We start from the raw sequence: 14,880 nt of genomic DNA, 5'->3' as shown, positions 1-14,880 counted from the left end.
CTTACAGTACTTCTGGTACTAAAAATGAGGTAGTTTGGGCTGTTAGTGGAATACCTGTGGAGGAAAAAGGGCAAATACAAACATTAAAAATAATTTCTTCTCCAAATAAGAGGGATTCTATAGTAAGCCCAGAAGTAGACATAAGTAGGTAGGGAAATTTTGTATAGGACAGAGGTGGTGTTCAATAAATAGAGCTGGAAAATGGATCTGGATTCATAAGGAGAAAGAACTAATCACAGTCCTACCTAGATCATTGAAGAAAAGCAACTCCATTGGGATAAGAAATGTTAAAACATTAATACTCTTAGGAGAAAATTTAGGTAAATGTCTCTTAGACGTTGGGAAGAAAGAATTATTTAAATAAGACATCTACCTTGAATTCTCCATCATCTCCCCCAAAGAAGCTAACAATAAAAAAACCATTACATGAAATTTAAGAAATTTTGTCCTTTAAAAGAACACCTTATTAAGATATAAAATTCAAGGAGCCAGTGACTACCATAATAAACAATAATATGTTTGTCTTCATTAAATTCTCATTGAAAATTTAGGGAAGGGAAAGAAATTTAGCATTCTCTTCAGTTATGAAGCTAGACCAGGGATTGGCAAGCCAAGGCCAAATTCCACCTTTTTTGTAAATAAATTTTCATTGACACACGGCCACATCCATTGGTTTACTACCGTTGGGGTGCGCATGGCAGAGTTGGGTAGTTAAAACACGGATTGTATCAGCTGAAAAGCCTGAAGTATTTACGACCTGGCCCTTACAGAAAGTTTGGTGACCTCTGGTGTACAGTATAAAGTTTTTGAAGTCCCCGAATTCACAGGCCATCCTTAATAGTATTCCTTATCCATATCGATCCATTGTTTGCCAGGCACGTGATGGGAGTCAAATGTATTTTCGCATTCAAGTCTCACAAGAATCCCATGAGACAGGTTTTATTTTCTTCACTTTATAGAGGAGAAAACAGAAGCTTACAAAGTTCTGTCAGAATGCTGTCTTTTTTCTTTTTCTCACCACTTCACTTACCCTAAGGCCACTCTTACTCTCTTTGATGCCCCCATCCATCTGTCCAACGAGGCGGCCTGGATCCCTTCCCTCTGAAATCTCTGTACTAGTTTAATGGATTGTCGGAATTTTTACATCTTAATGTTAGAGAGTACTAATTAGTCATAGCAAGACCTCCATCGAATGGAATGTTCACAATATTCTTTTTCGGGTTAATTATCTGCATTTTAACCCGTTGAAAATCTAAAATATTTTGATACACTTCCCAGTCCAGCAGTTACTGAACACTGAACAAAAATCAAACTTGCACTGAGGATTTCTCAGAACTTGTAAAGCTTTCACTCCCTAAATCAGATCTCAGACTCAACTCTCAGTCCTTCTGCAGGAATTACATCCCCTTCCATCTGCACAGTGCTTACATTTTATAAAGCACTTTTCACCAATCACTCCTACACCCGCCTCACATAGACCATCAAACTACCTAGTTATCCTTGAGAAGTGGCCTCGCCCCTTGCCTCCACTCCCCAGGGGCGACTTTGGGGCTCTCATTTGCTCCTCTCCGGCAAAACAAGGTTGCCGCGGCAGAAAAGGAGTTTGGGGGCTCAGCTGTCCCACAAAGTTACCCAGACCCTGGAGAAGCAAAGCCCTAACACTGTTTTTCATTCTCCGCCCTCATCCAGCCGAAACTCTCGGGGGGGGGGGGGGGGGGGGGGGGGGGCCGGCGGGGCCGCGCCACTAGTGGGCGTCGGGAGCCCGGACTCCGGGTGGTGGTCCCCGGGGGCGGGGCCCCAGGGGCGACCCCGCCCAGTGATCCGGGGCGCCACTGGCGTCTGTCTACCTCCACACGGCCCAGCCGCAGCAGCTCAGCCACGACAGCAGCACCGCCACTCCCTGGGCTGACATGGCGTCCGACTAGCCTCCGCCCAACCGCCGAGGCCGCGCCCGCCCTGGCTTCGCACGCTCTCGGGGGGCGCCGCCGGACCCGCGGAGGAGGCGCTGGGGTCCGCGCGCCCCGAGGCTGGGCGGGGTGGGTTCTCCCCGCCCGCGAAGGCGACTGCATGTGCGCATGCGTGCCAGCGCGCGCGCCGCTACCTGGCTTGCCAGGAACGTCGCACTTGGTCAGAGTCGAAAATATACACCAGTCTTGAGGAAAGGCAGAGACCGTGCTGTTTTGGAGTGAGACAGCAAAACCCCTTCGGAAAATCCCTGTCTGAACGAAGGTGAAGCTTTTAAGTTACGGTATCTTAGCCCAAATTTTCGTTGTGACCGTATATCAATACTGCGATAACAACGTAATCTGGTTCGTGCTTTTCAAGATGAGGCGTTCCATAAATGGTTAATAAGTTCAACGGATGGGAACAGTAACGTGTACTTACTGAGCACCTCCTTTAAGTCCAACACCACCTTGCGCACTTGGGTACAAAGAAATAGGACAGCTTTCTGGTTTACGAAGGGGTTTGTAATCTTGTGGTGAAGCCAAAATAAACAAATACCACAATTGTCACATAGTGTTATAATTTATCTGTTTATTTGTGGGTAGACCAAATAATCGGAGTCCTTGAGTGCTGCAACTTATCTTTACTCCTCTTTTATGTCCTCAGGGCCCAGAACCTGCATAGTTTGTAGTGGGTCCTCAATGTTCACGACAACGAATCATTGAGTAAAACTGGTGTCATACTACAATACGCCCTAGGGGCCGTTAGAGAGCGTGATTGTGTGTATATGATGTATATGTAGTAGACACTGAATTTAATGTGACTCTATTCCCACTTTTAAATCCTGTAAAATAAGGGTAAGATAGTACTACTTACATGGTTGTGGGATTTAAAAGAGCGAAGTGCATCACAGGATTTGGCACAAACTATACATCACTATTAACCTCCTCCTCTCTGAGCCTCTGTTACTAATGTGTAAAATAGAAGGGTTCGAACTTTACTTGAGCCCTAGATTTTCAGTTCTAGGGTCCTCTATTGCTCTACTTTGGAATACACCCTTTTCGATCCCCTCCCCTTTCTGTTTTTACTTGTAGAACTTTCGTTCCCAATTATGTATCTGTACGTTTCCATTCCATCCCATTTGTATTTTGGAATTCCACCCTTTGTGCTTCGCACACAGTACCCCTAACCCTTAATAAAAACAAGTCGTCAAAAAATAATTTGAAAACGCCTTCAGAGAGGGTGACCTGGAGACGACAAACAGCATGGCCCCAGAAAACGTCGCCTCGGCCCAGGGCGTTGCATGCCGGGAGTTGTAGTGCGACGCTTGAGCACGCACCTCCGCGCCTCTCGGGTTTGAAAAGCGGGAGAAGGGCAGGTAGGCGGGGCGTCGAGGCGAAGCGCGCTGGAGGCCCCGCCCCTGCCCCCTTCCGCTCGCGGGGCTCGCTCTGGGGTGGCGCGCCAGGCTGCGGAAGGGGCGTGGCCTCAGTCCCGGGTGGCGGCGGTTGCCGCCACCAGGGCCTCTTCCTGCGGGCGGTGCTGCGGCTACCGGCCTGCGCGGGGCAGTCATGGTCGCCCCTTGAGTGGGCTGTGGCGGAGAGCGGGGCGGGGCCTGGCTGGAGGGTGGCGGCCCGGCGGGGGCGGGGGCGGGGGCGGGGCCGGCCTCTGGCTCCTTCTTCCTCCGCATGTGGCTGGCGGCCGCAGAGCAGTTCAGTTCGCGCACTCGTCGTCGCCCGCGTCTCTTTGGGGCTCTCCTCGCGTCACTGGAGCTATGGCGTTCGCCGAGACCAACCCGGCGGCATCCTCCCTGCCCAACGGCGACTGTGGCCGCCCCGGGGCGCGACCCGGGGGGAACCGGGTGACGGTGGTGCTGGGCGCGCAGTGGGGCGACGAAGGCAAAGGGAAGGTGGTGGATCTGCTGGCGCAGGACGCCGACATCGTGTGCCGCTGCCAGGTGAGGCGACCGGGCTGTGACGGGAAGCCGGGCCCGAGGGCGCGGGCGCGGAACCCGGATCCATCGTCCCAAAGAAGGTGTCACCTTGAGTTTCTCTCCCGCTCGGAGCTGCGGCGACGTGGAGAAATGGCGGGAGGTCAGAGACCCCTGACCTGAGGTCTTGGGCTGAGGGTTGCGGTGGCGCTGGAGGAAACCAGGGTGGACCCGGAGTCCCTGAGAGATGCGCGATGCCTGGGGAGTAGCAATTTTCCGTCTGGGGGCCAGTGCCCAGCCCCGAGCTTGGGGCCGGGGTGGGGGTGGGATACGGTCTGAGTTAGAGGAGCTGCAGCCAGAGGCCTGCTCCCGACTCCGGGCGGAGACCCCTCGCGGCCGCGAGCCCCCCCGCCCATCGCCCACCCACCCAGCGAGACCAAGTGGGACTGGATTGTTCCGACGCGCCCGAAAAGCCACTCGCCATTCCCCCACCTGCAGGCCCCCGGTGTTCAGACCTTTGCCGCCTCCGGTCCACTTTGTTGACATGAGAACCCATCCCCGCCTTTGGACCGTTAATGGCCCGGGTTTTTGACTCCGTATCCCGCGTGTTGATATTAAGGGTACATGATTTTTACTCTTTGGTCCCAAAGGAGAGAATCCCAGCTCTTTTGCGAGTGAGGCAAGTAAATACGTGGATGTCAGATCTGGGGTTTAGAAATATTTACATTGTTACGCTCACATGGAAAGTGAACTTTCGGGAAATGGATTGGTAATGTACTTCCTACCGGGAGACACGTGGTTTTCAGTGTAAGCTTTCTTCCTATTTGTCGCTTGCTTTGAAGCAGCCTCTAGGCTACGCTTTTGTAAAGGCTCTTAGATAACTATTACCAATTTCAAAATTCGAGCTAGTTGAGCAATAACCACTTTCAAAACAAATTGTAATATGTCTGAAACGAGTTGCTGTTTACCTCGCGACAGGGTTTCTTCTTCATGAACATGGCACAATGAGGATGCCATGCTGTATATATTCTAACAAGTTAGTAGGCCCGCTGGATTGAAGGCTATTCACCTGAAACCGATTATCATTCTGAGCACGCGGGAACAAAGGTAATCACACACACAGAGAAAGCTAAATACAGAGATTCTGATTTGTCTTTTTTTTTGCATGCAGAAACTCCCTGCCCATTTCTTAGCTGAGATAGGTGTTGCCTCTTAGTATTACCACTAGCACCCCACCACCTCTCCCCACCTTTGGATCTCTATCCCTCCATCTCTCTGGGGATGTACTAACCTGATTTAATATCTTACTTCTAAGTTTGTTTCCATTGAAGTCCTGCCCAACGTTGCCTAAGAAGTTGCTCTGCAAGTCAATTTTCACCCTGCTTTTGTCTTAAAATCAGATCTGGCCATGCTGTAGGGAAAGAAGTATGAGAATACCTAACTCTTGTTGGGTAAAAAGGGAGAGAGACTGGGCCTTTTTGTCCCCTTCCATGTCGTTCCGGAGCTCTTCCTTTTCTGGAAATAGTAATACTTAGTCTGAGTTACATTATGGATTGTAAGAAGGTTTGGGAAATGTAACGATAAGTAGCATTTATTCTAAAAGATCCTCAATTGTAATGTTTCTTTGAAAAATAGTGGAATTAATTTGTAGATTGGAAGAGGTGTTACAATGTTATCATGAATGTCCTCTTGAAGAAGGTGGTGGACCAATCCCATCTGATGCCCTTGGAAAGCCTAGAGAGAAGTCATTGAGAAGGAGCCAAGTTTGGCTTTAAACTGTTAATTGAAGATAGAGGAGGAACGTTTGAGCAAACCTGTTAGGCAGACTTTTCTCTCCTGTAAACTTCAACTTCCTGCAAACTTTATATAATTCTAAAATCTTCATATGCTGGTGCCTTTTAAGAACTCATCATTAGAAGGATTCTTACTAGTTTTGTTAGTGAAAGTAGACACAGAATGAATAGATTGAAGCATATCTCTTATGATTCACTTTGGTTAACTTTATATTAATTGGCCAACTCTAGCAAGCTGACTTCTTAATGAAGTTCTCCTGGCTTATAAAACTGAAGACTACCGAATGTTGAAGTTCTTAGTGTGTGTAGAACTCTGGGGTAAATCAACATTAGAGAAGATATTTTAAGCTTGAATTGCCTTGTTTGATCATTTTAAATTTTGTGTATTACTGAAAACAGTTACTTTGTTGGAGTTTAATAAGTGTTATGCCCCAAACTCAAATTTTATACACATTGTTTCTTGAGCAGTGGTATACATATAATGTATCCATAGTTTAACAATAGAATCATAAGAAATTTTTTCCAAAATAAAGTTTTTAAAAGAAAAACTGACATTGTACTTAAATGGATATTTTAATATATCAAATGCCTTTTGGAAAGAGTAGATGCAAAGAGAGTGGCATTTTCATCATCAGTGCACTTAAGGCCTATATTTCAGATTCAGGATTTTTATGCAGTTATTTATAATTTGGTAAATTCTCTAGATCCATAAATATGTGTATAGAACTTGCATCAAAGGACAATCACTAGAAACATCTTAATTTTAAACTGATGTCTTTCAAGACAAAGAAGTGTAGGACTCCAGGCCTAGTTCATTTATCCAGCAATCACATAATGAGGATCTACAGGTGATAGTCTTATGGAACTGCTTGGCCCCAGAATTAAGAAGTTTAAAATGCAGGTATTGTGCCCACAAGTAGCTTACAGTCTACTGGACGACTGCTACATAAGCAAGTATTGCCAAGGTCAGGTGGAGAAGGATACTGGTACAGGTTTTTCAAAGAGTTAAGGTATGGGCAGAGGAAAGCCCCTTTCTGGCAGCTTAAAAGTAGGTTTCTTAGAAAGTCTCTTGCTGTCTCCCCCTCCCCTCCAGATCCTCCAAAGTAAACTGTTATAGTTTATTTTCTTTATTTTGTTGAGTAGAAACTACAGAGATTTTAACTGTTGCACTTTCTACTGCTTCTTAAGCGAGGGCTTACTTAGTGTTCACCTGGAAAGCAAACAACGTAGTCTTGGAAGTCGCCTGTGATTGGGAATAGCCAGAACAATATTTCATTTCTTGGTGTTCCCCCCCCCCAAGGTTTTAAAGTTAATATAAAGAGAAAATATTAACTGAAATTAATTATAAAGGGAAAGTCTATTCTGTCACTTGTTATATATATAAAAAGCTTGCTGTGTAGTAAATACAATGAAAAAAATGTTAACTTGTGGCTAGATGCTGGCATTCACAGAAGGCTCTGAAACCAGCTAAGTTCAAAAAGAAAGAAAGAAAGAAAGAAAAGTGTAAAAGACCTAAGAACAGCAAACTGAGACTTTCTCCTTGGAATAATCAGAAAAATTGAGAGATAATTTAAAAGGGATAACTAAAGTGTTATGTAATGCCTTGACTTTATACAGCTAAAATTACCTCCCAGATCACTTCCTGTAATTTGGAAGATGGTAGAGAATTAGGGTTTAAGGTAAGTCATTCTTCCAGGTTTAAAATAATTGCTGTTTTCTGTGCCCCTGACTATGAGTTGTTTTTGTTATGTTTTTTTTGTTTTGGTTCATAGTATTTCCCAACTACATAATTGTATACCAATGTGTGGTATACTTGCTTTCTTGGATTACTGTGTTTTCCCTGCTAGAAGTTTTCTCAAAAAGAGGACTTAATTCGTTGTTGTTGTCTTTTTCCATAGCATCAAGTGCTCTATGAGGCAGAGAGGAAGTAAATACTCAACAAATACATATTAGGTGACTGGATCACCTCTAGAAATTTTTTTGAAACCAGTAGCTTAACCCTTTCCTGTAGATTATTTTAACATCTCCTTGGTCAAGTTAACTGAGTGATGGCATGATTTTAAGGTGGAATCCCCAGAATTTATTGAATTAATACTTGTTACTTAGTATTTTAAGTAATACTTACTATATTGTGCCATTATGTTCAAAGGCTTTAATAGATTATACTAAAATCTTATCTCTTGTATCTGCTTGAAAATAGATAACTGATATTTGTATCTCTGTGTATTTCCTCAGCATAGTTGAATGCCATGTAATTCTAGTAAATAGTTTTTGTCTGCTGAGGGCAGTAGATCTGAAAGTTTAATGAGGATGTCCCAAGTTGTTCACTATTTAAGCCTATTCTATTGATATACATGATCTATAAATCCTCTCATTTGTATGTAATAGTACAGTAGTATATAACAGTATATATGATATATAATTCTTTAAAAATATATTTTCTTTACTTTTGAGGCATAAATTTTTTTTTAAAGATTTTATTTATTTTACAGAGAGAGAGAGAGATCACAAGTAGGCGGAGAGGTAGGCAGAGAGAGAGGGGGAAGCAGGCTCCCTGCTGAGCAGAGAGCCCTATGTGGGGCTCGATCCCAGGACCCTGAGATCATGACCTGAGTTGAAGGCAGAGGCTTAACCCACTGAGCCACCCAGGCGCCCTGAGGCATAAATTTTTAAATAATGATGTCATCTTAGTGGTATCTGATCAATTTTTTTTTCCTTTAATTTTGGTGGGACTGGGTTAGTTAGTTGGATAATTTTAAGTTTAAGTTATCTTTAGAACAGACTGTTGCCCAGAACAAATCTAGGGTGAAATGGTAGATTGAAAAATAGGTAATAATTTACTATAACTGGATACAAATTTAACTCTATTATCTTTTTGGGGACTGTTATATTTTGACACTAAAGATCCCTGTCGATGAGCTACATACCAAAAAGTGAAGCTTGGTAACCATTAGAATACTTTTACCAGTGGAAAAAGGGACTTTGAGGTATTTAGTTTGCCTGGCAAACAACAACTGAGAAGAGTAAATAGTAGACCGTTCCCAGGGCTACTTTGGCTCCAATATGGTTTGGTTCTTTGCACTGAACTTTTAATTGTATTTAATTCAGTATAATAGAATTCTTTTAAAAATGGGATTTTGTCTTTTAAAAATGGGTTTTTTTGGTATTAAGCTTTTTAAAACCTTTTTAAAGGAAACGTTTTATTTATGAGAATTTTTTTTTCTACTTGAAATCTGCTGTTTAATTTCAGTGTGTTTTTAAGAAAATGTTTTTATAAATACAATGATTAGGTGAGTTTTTAATCACGCATTTACAAAGAGCTGCATCACACATCATTGGTTTATGCATTTTTTGGTTGCGTGTATGATCTTCCCTTCCGGGACCCTGGTTTAGTAAGTGTGTATATTAGATTTAGTTACCTAGAGTCTAAAAGCTTCTTGATTTGGACCTAAGAACCTCCAAAGCTTTTCATCATGTGTATTTATCTGTGTATGAAACTGGAAGTTAACTGTAATAATGTAAAGTGGGTATCTTAAAGCCTTAAAAGATAACCGAGAAGTGTGCTTGGATGTCTTTGCAAAAAAGAAATTCAGATACCCTGTATATGTTTTCTCTTCCTATCTAGTGTATCTGGTTACTGTTGAATAGTTTAATTGTTCAGCTTACTGGGGGTAACTTAACCTGTTCTACTTTGAAATCATAAGCTAATTGCAATTATACAACTTTTCATAAAGTATAGTCAACCTTGGGGCATGCGGGTGGCTCAGTGGGTTAAGAATCTGCCTTCGGCTCCGTCATGAGGGTCCTCCGACTCCCTGGCCTGCTGCAGGCCCCGCTCTCCACTCCCCGCTGCTTGTTCTGTCTCTCTCTGGCTCTCTCAGATAAATAAATAAAATCTTAAAAAAAAAAAAAAGAACAGATATCCTTGTTTATAATTACTTTATTGCTGTGGATTAACAAGTGTTTTAGTTTTGGTGAATAGTGAAATGTTTCAACTAGAAAGATAGACACAGCTCTTTACCAAGAAACCAGCACAGGTAATAAGCATTGTCTCAAAAGATTGTTAGGTTTCTAAGGTGCTCGAAGACTCTAGGCCAGAAATGGGGACCCTTATTTTGGTGGCTGGAATAGTTCTGAGGTGTGGGGTCCGAGGCATTGCTTCTTTCTGCTGTAATCCAAACACTCACTGTTCTTGACGGATAATTCAATCATTATAATATAGAGTGTTCATGTATTCAGAGCAGAAAGGACAAAGAGAAGACACATAGACCATTTTAGAGGCCTGAGTGGCCTGAGAAATGCCTCCCGGCTGTGTGCATGAGATTGTTAGCCCTGGACTCTTGGGCCTCTACCATTGCTGGTAGAGATGCCATTGTTGGAGGTTGTAACCCTGCAGGAGGCTGTGGATGCGTCTTTAACTCCTGGATCACAGCAGGAAATTGGGGCGTGGCAGGCAGCATAGTTTGGGGTAAAGGAAGACCTAATAGCAAACTTGAGTTAACAAGCAGGAGTCACTTTTTTTGTTGTTGGGTTTTTTTGGTAAGTAGTTACTTTTGCAGACCAATGTCATTTCATTCCCTTCCAAACTTTTCTTTCTTTCTTTCTTTCTTTCTTTCTTTCTTTCTTTCTTTTTTAATCTCCCCTGGACCTTGGAGCTTCTCAATTAGAAACTTGCACATATCAGCATTTCCTGATCCAAACTTTTATTCTAGAGTTCGGCTTGACAGCTTCTGGTTCCCTCAGAACCAGAGGTTTCTCAAGCCGTGGAAAGAAAACAATCTTTCTTAAGCTTAAAACCAAATTGCTAAGTACACAGCTGAGAACAGTTACAAAATAACTAAATACCATTATATCATCCCTGTAGTGTTTGAGAGTTTTGTTCTGGACTACATAACTATTAAGATTTGGAAGTTAATCATTTTTTATATTCAGTTTATCACCAGGCCAAGATGTGAACTTTAGAGAGCCAGCTGTATACATATTATGTCGCAGTTAGTTTGTGTTGTGAATCATTTGGATTCTTTTGTTTGCAAGCAATGGAGAGAGACCATCTTAAGCAAAATGGGGATTTGTTTGAGGCAGGAGCTGGGTGGCCAGTCCCCAGAGCAGCCTTAGGTAAAGGCAGTTCCTGGGATCTCAGCAGCCAGAACTGGCAGCCTCCCCGCCCCCGCCCCTCAATGCACGGTGTCACTAAATGCCAAGCGTCACTAAACTAACTGCCCTCCTTGCTCTCAAAATCAATTCCTAGAGGAGAGGAGCTTGTCTCAGGCTTAGGTTAGATCAAGTTTCCAGGTCTGGATCAATTACTGTGGCCAGAGGGAATGATTACTATGATTTGCAGAATAAGGGGTTTAGGAGGGAGGAAGGGAAAGAAAAGGGACTGAACACACAAAAGGTATGGCTGACCTAGAGTTAATTTCAGATAGATAGGAAAATACGGAAGGAGATATTAATTTTGGGTTATTATTGTGAATTGTCTGCTAATAGTCTTAACTGTTTGACCTAGGGTTTTTCTTGAGGGAAGAATGTTTGGAATTAAATAGGTTTTTATTATTTTAACTATAAAACAATGAAAATGAACTATCTCAGTAGTGGTTTAAAAAAATGAAAAAGTATACGTCAGAAACTGACTTTTTTTTTTTAAGCTTTGAGAACGTAGAATTTTAGTTTCTTCTTCTTCTTTTTTTTTTTTTTTCTTCTTTTTTCACCCCTTCATCATCTTCTAATTTGTCAATGGGGACATTTTTTTCTTGGTCATTAAAAAGCATATTTAATAATTTTTTTTTACATTTAATCCTGATGTAACAGTAATAGTCAAAGAAAATGAGTAAAATAAATACCAAATTAGGGGATGTTTTGTGACTGGTGAGACCTGATTGGAATTTTTTTTTGTATATTTATTCTTTAATACAATGAATTTGCATTTATTCTTGGTATTCAGTCATCAGTAAGGCATTATAAACTTGTGTTTTTCTTTAAAGAAAGTTGCCATGTAATATGGAGTCACTTTGGGTTCATGCTGGTCTTTTGTTTCTTGGGGTTTGAGAAGTTATATTTCAAATAAAAATATTAAAAATTTTAAATAGTTAAAAAACCTTTTCTCTATTGATCTGATTGATCTGGAAAACAACATTAATTGCTAGTCCACAATATTCTGTGTTTTTAGTTACATAATATAAAACATACAACTTTGATAATTAAGTGTTAAATGCTACATGACTGACTGGGATCATGTGTTATGGGTATTTAGCAAAACAGCACGAGGTAGTTGTTTATATTAACTGATAACCTGAACACATGATTAGTACTATATAAATTAGGGATAATTTATCAAGTTTGTTTTGCAGAAATTTTGCATTGAAAAGCAAATGGTATGTTCCTGTTAAAAGTAGGCAAGAAAATATTTTATGTCTTAACATTTATATAGTTATCTGGCCTCCCCAGTGCTACTTACAAGAAATTATTAAACTGATTAAATATATGCGTTCTTGCTGCTTATTCTGGCACCCGCTCATAGAGTTGCTTGCTCATGGGAGAGGCAGTGTGATCACAGATGTGGAACCAGGTTCAGACTCTGCCCTTGTAATTCCCTGGAGGGTTTGGGTGGGTGGGTGAGGCGGTGGTTGGCAGTGGTGTTCCTGTCGAAACCTTGTTTTGCTCTTTGCTAACGCATGTGACCTCTCCTTGGACCAGTATAATCTATGTTCGGAGACAAATGCCTGAGCTCCCAAGGTGAATTTTGTATACTCCACATATAAAATATAAATTTTTAATGTTAGCATCCAAATAGACACTTCAAATTTGAAGCTTCATCTGTTGCATTTTGTAAAACGTGGCCGTATCCTAAACTTAATTCATGTATGGATTGCCTTGTTAAGAATCTCCTTAGTAGCTCCTTCACTGTTCACCTTGAGAATCTTTTTTTTTTTCACCTTGAGAATCTTGTTTCTACGGTTGTGTGTTTTAAGATTAGAAGCTGTCATACCCCCATTTCCCCTTAGGGCACTAATGACCAGCTATCCTAAGAAGCACACTTATATTTTTCTCCCTTAGCTCCTTAATAGGATAATCTAGCGTTATTCTGGATATATTTAACCATATTTTCTTGCTCAACAAAATAGAATTTAAATGATATTTTAATCAGATAGTAAGCCTTGTAGGACATTGGTTATTGAAGGGGTGGGTTAATGTTGGAGTGAGCTCAGCAGTTCAGTAAAGTGATTCAAGCCTTTTGCAGTGAACTTTTCCAGCCCAAACCACCACCTGTAAACTTGGAAGAATTTACAGATTAAGGCAGTTTATCCTCCTAACATCATCTATCACGATGGCTCAGTTCACAACCACCTGCGTCACAGAAAGAAACATGTCTTTATTACGGTTACTGCCACCAGTGCTGCCTATCTCAGTAAAATATTATCAAAGTAGGGTTTCGTTACATAATAAGATCATAATTGGGCACCACCGAGTTAATAATAGTTTCAGCAAAAGATATATGTTGGTATCTCTATAAAAATAATTTTGTGTAAATTAGGGAGACTTACTTCAAAGGTCTTCTCAAAAGTTATGGTGTCGTTTTTTTTTTTTTTATCTTAAGCAAATGATGGAAACAATAAAATAAAAAATAACAAAATAAAATGACAACAAAATAAAATGATTTTGCTGAAATAATCTTGACTGGTTTTCTTGTGGAAAATTACTAATGCTTTAGCAATTTAGTAAAAATTTATTAGATTTAGTGATTTATAACAATTTAGAATTTAGCATCTTCATAGGATCTCAAGAAATTTTAATGAGCTTCATATTCTGAAAAGATTTTTCCTGAAAGTTTGTGGGAGGTTTCCTAAATCATAAAAAGTCCTGATAAAAAGGCTAATATTGGTAGGAGGGATAGAGTAAAAGATACTCTTTAAAAACCAAGTAAGGTTTTTAAACGCATGGGTGGCTCAGTGGGTTAAAGCCTCTGCCTTCAGCTCAGGTCATGATCTCAGGGTCCTGGGATCTAGCCCCGCATCGGGCTCTCTGCTCAACAGGGAGCCTGCTTTCCTTCCTCTCTCTGCCTGCCTCTCTGCCTACTTGTGATCTCTGTCTCTGTCAAATAAATAAATAAAATCTTAAAAAACCACAACAACAAAAACCAAGTAAGAATTGTCCTGAGTTATTTTTATCTTGGGAGTCTATCAGAATTGGTGATAAGCTTGCACAAGTGTGAAGTAATAATAAAGTGTGCACCAGGAAGTGTACTGTGACATTGTTTATAACGACAAAAGGTTGCAAACAACCGGGCTGCCTCTTTGGTGGGACCAGGTAAATAAATTCCGTGTCCTTATGAGTAGCAGGACAGTGTCGCTGTTAAAAGGAGGAGATGCTTTGGCTGCAGGGTGAGGAATGTGTGCCCAGATTTGCTTAATAAAAACAAGCTGCCCAGGAGTATGTAGTTTGCTGCCACTTGTATGTGTGGAATAAAACAACACGCAAATACCTGTTCGCTTATGCAAAATTCCCTCGGGAAGGACACCAAAAACTGGTGGCAGCTGGCTGGCCTGGAGCCAGGTAGGGCGGGTGGGGAGAGGAGCATGAGGAAGACTTCACTGTGTGTCCCGTCTGTGCCTTTTGTATTATATGCAGATATTTCGTATTAAAAAATAAATAGGAAGGAAATAGTCACTGGTCCTGTTGTTGTATCGAGGCAAGGAGGTATTGCTTGCCATCCCCCCATTGTTTTCCAGACTTCAGGTCCCCACTGCAGTCTTTTTCACACCTGACGTACACTAGTCTTTAAGTAAGGAATTCTTTGCTTTGTATCTGTGCGAAACACAGTCTAAATAGGCATTTACTTTTTAGAGGATTTTTTTTTTCCCTTTGCAGGACCTGTTTTCTGGCTTTTTTTTTTTTTTTTTGGTGAATTCCTGATTGGTGATGATTTGGTAAAAAGTAAATAACATTCATCTTGTCAAAAATAGCCACGGGATAAAGTTAAACCAGTCATTCTCAAGGGACGTAGTTTCGATTGGAATTTTTTTAAAGTCCAGCCGGGATGTTAAGGTTTTTATTTGTTGCAAATATATTCCTAGTTTTTTGCTTTAAACTTTTTGTTACTGTCAAAGTATAGAAGTTTAGGCATATAATCAGTTGGTTGATTTTTCTTCTGTGTTTTTTAAACTTAAAAATAGAAAAATTATCTGGTCACTTGATCCATCTGCTGTGCACCTGATTTTT

At 41.4% G+C, this 14,880-nt stretch overlaps 2 protein-coding genes across 3 annotated transcripts in view; one reads left to right on the top strand and one right to left on the bottom strand.

Annotated features, from left to right (window-relative positions):
- CATSPERE (catsper channel auxiliary subunit epsilon) overlaps window positions 1–2,062 on the bottom strand; it is a 149,790-nt gene extending 147,728 nt beyond the window's left edge. Inside the window, exons 1-3 of one of the 2 annotated variants that reach the window (XM_047705399.1) lie at window positions 1,848–2,062; window positions 1,491–1,639; window positions 6–54 (exon numbers count right to left, since the gene is read on the bottom strand). In XM_047705399.1, the coding sequence (XP_047561355.1) occupies window positions 6–54; window positions 1,491–1,558 (117 nt within the window). In that variant the 5' untranslated portion in view covers window positions 1,559–1,639; window positions 1,848–2,062. The remainder of the gene's footprint in view (window positions 1–5; window positions 55–1,490; window positions 1,640–1,847) is intronic. The other variant, XM_047705398.1, reaches the window with a different exon arrangement.
- Window positions 2,063–3,471: 1,409 nt separating this feature from the next.
- Window positions 3,472–14,880, top strand: part of ADSS2 (adenylosuccinate synthase 2) — a 35,341-nt gene continuing 23,932 nt past the window's right edge. Inside the window, exon 1 of the mRNA XM_047704962.1 lies at window positions 3,472–3,898. Coding sequence (XP_047560918.1) covers window positions 3,716–3,898 — 183 coding nt within the window. The 5' untranslated portion in view covers window positions 3,472–3,715. The remainder of the gene's footprint in view (window positions 3,899–14,880) is intronic.

The sequence above is a fragment of the Lutra lutra genome, chromosome 15, assembly GCF_902655055.1.
Source record: "Lutra lutra chromosome 15, mLutLut1.2, whole genome shotgun sequence".
Taxonomy (NCBI): Eukaryota; Metazoa; Chordata; class Mammalia; order Carnivora; family Mustelidae; genus Lutra; species Lutra lutra.
Note: the sequence above shows the minus strand (reverse complement) of the source record. Positions and strands in the feature narration are given on the sequence as shown.